Source organism: Vipera ursinii (assembly GCF_947247035.1).
Source record: "Vipera ursinii genome assembly, chromosome: Z".
Lineage (NCBI taxonomy): Eukaryota > Metazoa > Chordata > Lepidosauria > Squamata > Viperidae > Vipera > Vipera ursinii.
The window spans coordinates 38,888,873-38,898,421 of NC_139517.1; the positions used below are offsets into that span (position 1 = coordinate 38,888,873).

The 9,549-nt window shown below is 34.0% G+C and overlaps 1 protein-coding gene across 2 annotated transcripts in view; it reads left to right on the forward strand.

Moving 5' to 3' along the window:
* LOC310649626 (cell division cycle protein 27 homolog) overlaps nt 1-9,163 on the forward strand; it is a 37,536-nt gene extending 28,373 nt beyond the window's left edge. For both annotated transcript variants that reach the window (XM_083378225.1, XM_083378226.1), the window contains exons 15-19: nt 2,544-2,661; nt 2,755-2,883; nt 4,028-4,102; nt 5,283-5,463; nt 7,819-9,163. In XM_083378225.1, coding sequence (XP_083234351.1) covers nt 2,544-2,661; nt 2,755-2,883; nt 4,028-4,102; nt 5,283-5,463; nt 7,819-7,901 — 586 coding nt within the window. In that variant the 3' untranslated portion in view covers nt 7,902-9,163. The remainder of the gene's footprint in view (nt 1-2,543; nt 2,662-2,754; nt 2,884-4,027; nt 4,103-5,282; nt 5,464-7,818) is intronic.
* Nucleotides 9,164-9,549: the final 386 nt, after the last annotated feature.

Genomic DNA, 9,549 nt, shown 5'->3' on the forward strand with positions numbered 1-9,549 from the left:
AACACCAAGAAAATACTGATGAATCACAGAAAGAAATTCTCTCCATATTGAAATTAATACAAGAAACAATTGCCTTAGCTCATGATGAGATTAAAAATAACACAAAGGAGATAAAAGAACAATTTTCTAATTTAAATCTACAAACCCAGAAGATATCCCCAGAGAAAGAACTAGCAACCCAGAAAATAGAAGAAAAATTAGAGGAAGCTGACCCAAAGATGGAGGATCCAAAGGAAAAAACTAACGGCCAGACTCAGATAAATGAAGAATTAAAAGACATAACAATAATATTGGACATGGAAAAGATATTTTATCAACCAAGATTTCAAAGCATACTGGAGGATAAGGAAGGAAAGCTGATGGAATGGAAGATAGAGCTGTTACCAGAACTGTGGGGAACTGGAGAAGAAGGGAGGCTGTTTAATGAATATCAGTGGGCTAGCTCTTCCAAAAATACTAACTAAATGGTTTCTTTTGCTCCAAATAATATGTACAAAAATAGAGGAAGAATTATTTGATGATCCAAATGCATTGACCTGGAACGTTATTTGGCAAAGGAAGAAAGCTAGAGTAAGACTGAAGAAAACAGAAACTTTGACCTATTAGAGGGGATATTATATTATTAATTAGATGTTATGGTTAAGAATAGATTGCTAGAAATAGAAATATTATTATAACTAGATAGATAAGATTGGTAATCAGAATATCATATTTTGGTATGAAAAGGGAAATAAGAAAATGCTAAGAAGTTTCAATAAGGTAAGCTTTTGGTTACCCAAATATAACTTGTTTTGAAACTATAAATGATTGGGTTATTTTGAATATGGATGGGAAATTAAAACGGAAAAAAGCAAAAATAGGATATTGATTGAATAAATGGATATTGAGTGCAAATGCAATTAAGATATGTTTTGGTTAGAAAAGATATTTTAAACTGATATCATTGATATTAGAAAACTGTAATAAATGCTGATATTTAACTGTATATCTATTAATAACAATAAGAATTCTGTTTCCTTAATGTGGAAAAATGTTTATTACCGAAAGAAGAGAGGAAGTATTGGATGGTGTAATATTGGATTTAGTTTGAAGAAGCTTATATGTACCATGGAATTATTAATGGACCCAGTCAACACGTTGTCTATTAAGCACTTGTTTGTAAAAATAGAAAATTAATAAAATATTTATAAAAAAGAAAAAGACTATCTAGATTTTTTTGAATATACTTCATTTTATATTTTTGAAGTATTACCCACACCTCCCAGTTTTGTGTTATTTGTAAAAGTGATAAATGTCCTTTTAATTCTTCATCCAGATCATTACATTATCTACCTCATATTTCACTATTTTATTAAGATATATCTATATTTGCAAAATTCCTTTTTTGAATACAAAAAGAAAAAAGAAAAAAATTCAGAAAACTAAGAGAAAGAGAAAAATGCAAAGGAAAAAGTGGGGACTTCAGATTTTTTTCCAATGCAATAAAATACATAAAAACAAAGAAAACAATCTCAACATTTTGCTTTACATTTCATAACATTTCAGGTCATTTCTATAATAACAAAATCTTTTTAAACATCAAAACCTAAAATCAGAATTTCATTTTTTGAATTTCAAGCAAAAAGCCCAGAAGCAGTTTCCAAGTAGAAACAAAATTAGATAAATTCTAATTCTATATTCTTCTCTTCAATTAAAAGTTTTGCCATCTTCACTAATGCCATCACCATTACAATTCACTCTTCCACTGTGGGATTTAATGTGTGTTCATCTTTATGCATATAAGATTCTTCCTGCTGACAACATAAAAATTCCCTTTTTTATAAGGCATGAGTCCCTCCTTATTTCATATTTTCTAATTAAAAAAACACAGGAAAGTTTGTGCTGTACTGTAACATTGCTTGTCACCGTATTATTATATGAACAGGAAAAGTAACTTGAGATGTGGAGAAAAAGTCTTCTGAAGGCTAGAAAATTATAGATTTCTGTGATATACTTGTATTTTTCACTTGATGTGTTGGTTCTATGTGTGAATTAGTAATGAATGAAGACAAATATATACGTGTCCCAGGATAATCTTGCAGGATCCAATCTGGGTCGGTCACCGGGACCAGAAGATTTTGTCTTCCGAGCTTTCAGACTCGTGCCAGAGCCCCCATCCTTTCACGGATTTTCTCTCTAGTTAGCATGAATCTAAAAGCTCAGAAGACAAAACCTCTGGTCCCGTTGACCGACCCAGATTGGATCCTGTATTAGTAATGTTTCTAATATATCTTTTATGTATCACTACTATCCGCATAGAGTTCAGATTGCATTCTTGTTTTGTATTTAAATTTTGGCCACGATTTTATCTTTCATGAAATTGATGTTTTATAATTGACCATATCTATTATAGCAGACATTTTATAAAAGAAGTCATTAAGCTCTCTTAAATGTTAAAATATGTCCATTTGCCTAGAAAGCTGAGTGTTTCTCTTTGGTCTTTGGTAGTAATATTATATACATTTTGGGTTTTTGGGGTTTTTTGGTTTTGTTTTTAATGCTAGGTATGGATTGGGGATGATTTACTACAAGCAAGAGAAATTCAGCCTTGCAGAAATGCATTTCCAAAAAGCACTTCATATTAATCCTCAGAGTTCTGTCTTGTTGTGCCACATTGGAGTTGTAAGTAAATCACATTTCATTCAGGTTTGATATATAATATGAACACTGATCAGATGTTGTATATATGTAGAAAATGACATTCCTTTTTTTCAGGTTCAGCATGCTCTGAAGAAATCTGAGAAAGCTTTGGATACACTGAACAAAGCTATTAACATTGATCCCAAGAACCCCCTCTGCAAATTCCACAGAGCCTCAGTATTATTTGCAAATGAGAAGTACAAAGTGAGTAATGAATTTAAAAGGAACTGTACTTGAGTTTTTGGGAAAGCAACTGCTTTTTCCTTAGAGAACACTGAATACTAACCATATCCATTTAAGCCAATTGTAAAATGCATACAGAACAACAGTAAATATATTTCACTGAATTTAGCAGATTCTTTGCAGCATTAGATTTTGAGGACCCTAAAAACACTTTTTCTCTGCTGGTGATTCAAAACTTTGTTCCACTGCTCCAGGAGAGCTACTTGCTCTATCAAAAGGAGTGTTGTTCCCTATCATATTGATTTATGGTAAGACATGATTCATAATTTGAGAAAGGGAATACTACTATAGGGGTCCTAAATAAAAAACATAGTTTCATAGAAAGCATTTTAGTTATAATCATGGTGATTCTCTGTTTGTTACCACTTTACTTTTTGAATATTTTTACAACTTCTTCTAGATTTACCTGAATGATAGACAAATGGAATATATCTTCTATTCAAGACTTTCCTGAATTGCTTGGTCCATTATATCTCAAATTTTGGAGTGATCAGTAAACTAAACTTGGTTTTCTAGATCCATTGTAACATTTCAAATTGTACAAGAAGTCCTCACTTAGCGAGTACAATTGGAATGGGCAACTCCATCACTAACAGCAGTTGCTAAGCAGAAAATCACATTACCATGATGGGCTTATATCTCACTTTCTTGTTGGTCATTAAATGAATCATCACAGTCATTAAATGTAACATCATATAACTGTCCCTTATTATTTTAATTCCACATTCCCTATTAACTAGATATTACAAGCCAGTTGCAAATAACCTAAATGGCAATCATATGATTATGGGATGTTGAGATAGTTGTAAATGTGCGAAGTGAAGCACCTAAATGGCAGTCACATGACTACAGACACTGTAATAGTCATTAACGTGGATTGTCTTGACTCTTTTTTACACCATTGTAACTTCACTAAACAAGGCAGTCAATAAGCAAAGTTTATCTGGATACCACAACAAATATATTTATCAAACAATAACAAAACATCCGACATAGAAATTAAAATTGACTTTACTGTATTGAATAGACCTTTTCATTGATGCATATATTTAAATTATATTACTACGGTCCCTTAAAAAAGCTATTCAATTTTTTTCCCTTTCAGTATGCTTTGCAAGAACTTGAAGAACTGAAGCAAATTGTTCCCAAAGAATCTCTTGTTTACTTTTTGATAGGAAAGGTAAAAATAATTTTGAGCATTACTTTCTGAATTATTGCTGTAAAGAGATAAAAGGTTAATATTGATAATAATGTTATGCAGTGCTCACCAAGTGTACTGCACTGTATTTCACCAGTACTGTCCACTGTGATGAGCAACCAGTTCGCCTCCTAATTTTGAAATCAAATCTCTATCCGACGTACAGTTGTGGAGAAAGTCTGGGAATGATTTGGCAGTTATGCAGCCTATCTGGTTGTGCAGGCTGATTCTGTAGATTTGATGTGGCATTGCTTTACAAAACAAAAGACTGGGAGGTGAGGTTTGTTTGGAAAATTGAAACCACTGATTTTTCAGTTGGGACCACATAATAGGTAATAGGCAACTCTTGACATAGCCTGATTCTTTCAAGTTGGAAGAACTTTTAAAAATAAACATTGGTGTTTTAAATCGAACCCAGAAATAGATTAGATGTTGTTCAAGAACCTGTAGTGAGCTATGGAATAATCTTGAAGAAAAGGAGAAAGAGCCACAGTCTTTATCCTAAGGCAGGTCAAGACAATAGTCAATAGGAGAAATCTCAGCCCAGGCAGGAATGGAATTTGAGAAAGCATCTCAGTTTGGACACTCACTAATTCTCTTTAGGATATAGACAGGAAGGAGAGAAGTGTATTCAGATGTGCAAGATGCTGTAATAAAAATAATTTTAGCATTCATGATTTTGGTGTTCAAGTCTGGGCTACTTCAGTGAGATATTTTCCCTACTTCAGCTCCACTTAGCAATGCAACAACTCTATTTTCAAATTAAAAGTAAATAATGATTAATATTTGAAGACAATCTCATATTTAATGTGTACTGTGTTCTTCCTTACTTTGGTGAGTTGGTGGAGAGTATAACCTCATCCAGAATTGATTGAAGAGAAATTGGCAATCTCTTCTGCTGCTTGATATCAGTGTATAGTATCAGTATTCCTCAGTAGATATAGCAATCTCTCCATTTTTGGCATGTTTGATTTTTAAAAATATTTTTATTGTTTATAATCTTTGAGGGGAATAAGTGCCATTTAGGGGTATGAAAGATGTCCTGGAAGACATCTGCTTACAAACTGTAAGTTAAAAACTGTCTACAAAAAGCACTACCAGATATAAAATATATGAAGTAAAAATTCATACAAAGTTGACATAAGTACACTTTTTTTGTTAGGTTTATAAAAAGTTGGGGCAGACCCATCTTGCACTGATGAACTTTTCCTGGGCAATGGACTTAGATCCCAAAGGCGCCAACAACCAGATCAAAGAGGCCATTGACAAGCGGTACCTACCTGATGATGAAGAGCCTGTAACACAAGAAGAACAGATCAGCGAATGCTGTCCATATGAATCAGGTTGTTTTTTTATATTGATTGTTTTATTTGTTCTTCTCTTGAGGTAAAAAGAGATACTTTCTACTTGAGTAATTTGAAAATACTGTCATAGCAACAATCTTGAAGTTTACCAATGCTGCTATTTTATATAGCATAGACCCTAGTTTTGTGCAGGTTTCTTACAAGTATTTTAAAAATGCATTTTTCCCTTTCTTATGGTCACTCACTGTATCTTATGACTGGAAAATAATTGAAAATGCTTTCTTATTTTTTTCCAAGTCTGAAGAGAAGCTTTGAACATTAAATATCCCCATCCTATAAATAGCAAGCAAATTTATTTGAATATCAACATTCTTTTTCTTGTCATTCTTCTCTTTGCCACTCTTAATTAAAATAATTGTAAAGTTAATATTTACTTAAGCAAATGATAAAAGTTAAAGTTTCCTGAATAAAGCTCAATTCTTGCTGATTTCATGGATGCATCCATGAGGTCATCTTGGGAATATTACAGAAATGGTTGCCACTGGAATGATTTTTTTTAACTTTCCAGTGTATCCTATAGACCTGGGGTTTTCTGTGGTCTTCATGTATTAACTAGGACAGGGGTCAGCAACCTGAAACAGTGAAAGAGCCACTCGGAACCAGTTTCCTCACAAAAGGAAAAACTGGGAGCCGCAAAAAATGCATGCGCGTACATGCGTGCATGGGCAGAACAGGGTTTTACTGAAGAGTAGAGACAAGGCGAGATATGCACCTACCCTGCATATTTGAATTGATTGGTTGAACTTTTTTAGTCCCACTTTTTTTTTTTTTTTGGACTGCACATGGCAGAGGACTGGGAGCCGCTGAAAGAGCCGCGTGTGGCTCCGGAGCCTCGGGTTGCAGACCTGTGAACTAGGAACACCTTTGTTTAGCTTTTTGAGATCAGCCAGGTTTGGCTGGGTGCAGCTATGTAGCTGGGAATGCAAATTATAACACTGACATGAAATTAAACTTTGGACTAGTAAAGCGATCTGATCATTGCTTAATAGGAACCTATCAAATAAGAGCAGCACCAGGGCTGTCTGAAGTATCAGAGTTTAATTTCTTAAAAGGAACTCCCATTAGCCTTATCCAAAAACTTAAGGAATTCCCTTAGGTTTTTGCATAAGGCTTTAGCAAATAATACACAATATTCAAGCACAATACTACCAAGCTTGAAAAAGCTAGAACCACTGCTGCTTCTCCTTTAAAAAATGGCATCTTTAAAAATTTAGGGGATGATCATTTAAGATATGCAATGTATGTCAGTCTTAATAGTTGCACAAGATTTTGTGTGGCCTGCTGAGAGCATTTCAAAAGCAGACTTGATAAGGACTCACTTGGAAAGAGGTTTGAAAGAATGAGATGGGTACCCTAAGATTTGCAAAGCTTAAAATACCTCTTTCCTGCTCCTTGACTTTAAAAATCCAAAATAAAAATAGTTTGCAATGCTTGGCTTTACCCACGCTAGAGAGATTCTGGTGGTACAAAAGGGATGATGGTAGATCATATATGACTTCCAGCTGTATTTTTTGTACTTCAGTGTAAGAGGTATAGCAAAAAAAAAACCTGTACCTGCTGGGCTTTCTTTCCCTGGCACATTAAAGGGAGTATGAAAATCAACTATGAATTCAAAGCACTAATTAGAATTTGATTTCTTTGACGTGATGTAATATAATGTCCACAGAATTTGTTTAGGGCAAGAAAAGCTTAGAGTAATTCCAATTTCAATCTAATGATGCTTTCTAAATGTGCTGCTGTGAAGTTATATGAGGAAGGAGAAGAAAGAAGGAAGGCATAAAACTAATGTTAACCATCCAGGTAGCCTTAAGCAAGCTATTAGTTCCCCTACCACAAGGTTCACATTATGGCCATTATGAATCTAACCAGCTTTACAGATTGATTTATGATTTATAATTTATGGTGAAAATCATTTACAATTCCTATGCTGTCTAAATGCTAAATACCTGTTCTAATTCCAACATATATCAAAACTATTTGAAAAACTGCATTATAGAATTGGGTCTGAAGCTATCTATGAGACCTGAATTCAAGTAAGACCAGCACACTCAAACATAATTAGTTCAGATTCTAAGATTTTGCACATAACTTTGGGAATTGCAGTTTTTGAGCCTTGAAAGAAAAGGGCATATTAGCAAGGAAAAAAGTCAACATTTAGAGTGAATAATTTTATATAATTTTCCAAAACTGGATAGGAACAGTGTAATAATAAGATATAAAAAGTATATGAAAAACTAGTCTTCCCATTGTAGAATGTCATCCTTATGTATAGCTTGTGAAATGTGCAAATAATATAAATAAATCTTATTTTTGTGTATTTTTTCTTTTTTAAAGTTGGCACAGATGAGTCTCAGGCCAGTAGCATGACTGACGCAGATGACACACAGCTCCATGCAGTAGAAAGTGATGAATTTTAACTCCCAAGTGGATTCTGAGTTTGGATGTTTGACCGTCTCATTCTATTGGATTCTTCCTTTCCCTTCCTGCCACAGAGCCAGCATTGTTTTAATGCTCCACTGATACCCCAGGCGCATCATTCATCAGATTTTAATTAATTCTGAATTAATGGCAGTGTATTTGGGGTCATATTTTCAGTCAGAATTATTGACTTCATCTTTGTAAACATGATTCTTCAAGGAGGAAATATTTTTTCTAAAATCTCCTTTTTGTTGACAAACCTATCATGGAAGATGAAATTTGATGTACAGGAACTGGGAGATATGGGAAAGTAACTGATGAAGCAGTTACTTGCTCTTTCCCCAGAAGAGTCTTAGTTTGGCTCTTTCCAAGAAGCAGAGACCTGCGCTTTTCCATTCCACACTCTTCAGAGATAATTGTGGAAGCACAGGACGGGAATGTGTTGAAGACATTTTTGAATATTATTTGAGTGTAAATTAATTTCCAGAGAATATAAATGACCTTAAAATGAATTTTTCTCTTGTGAACACTTTACAAAAAATATAAAATCCAGTGTCCCTCCTTTAGATTTATCAACTTGCCAGGATATAGACTTCCACAGAATACTTTAGTATTCCACCAAGAAGTTAACTTCATCAGGCTAACTTCCAAAGCATCATTTGTTTGTATTTGTATACCATTCAGCTCAATAACATGATGTTGCTCATCATGTGCTTCTTGCAATTGCACCTGACAGTTCAAAAAATAATAATCAAAATGCTGTTGCAATTATTAATTTCTAGAAAAGAAATAAATGTGTAGATTTGCAGTGTTGAAAAATGCAATGAAATAAATTCACAATGACAGAATGCCAAGATGACAATGGAAGCCTTAATCCAATCAAACCTTACAATGGTGGTGCATCCCCCATCTATTCACAGCAGTGTTCCCTTCAAAAATTATTTTGTAAAGTGTTGTCTAAATGAACAGATGCAAAAAAATGTGCAATTATCTGTCTTCTTTTGGGGAGGGTTGGGTTGGGGTTTTTTTATCCTGTAAGTTTTATGTACTTCCTCTATAATGTCTTGTAGGAATATAGACCCCAGATGGCTATTTCTCTGAGGAAAGAAGTTAGGCTGTATTAACAAAGCCAGTTTTTTCCTCCTTTGTAGCTTTCCTGCAACAAAGGTGGTTGGCTTTTGTGCAGTGACCATCAAGAAAGTGTATGATAACCTTACAGTTTTAAAGAGCAAATTATGCACAATAAAATGGTTTAAATTTCATAAAATTGTATTGTAAGTTCTTGCATATTTTAACTTTAGTCTGTTTTTACAAGGCCCTCATTATACATCTTAATACAGACACAATTCTCTAAATGCCAGCTCTTTGGTAGCTAAAATGCAACAGTCACATGCTAGAGGGGGTAACAGCAGAGTTCTAGAAATGACAGGGCTTCTGCGTGGTTTTTTTTTTAAGGGTCCACTACAGCCCAGCCAAAATCTAGGCTAAGGAAGTTGTAAGATACCATCCGGGGAGTGGTAATGTGAAAAAGAATGGAAAGACTTGAAAATCAGACAGTGAATATTTCACCTTTTATTCCCTTTGTTAATGCAGCCTACAAAGGCCAACAAAGTCCTAGGCTACATTAACAGAGGGATGGAATCAAGA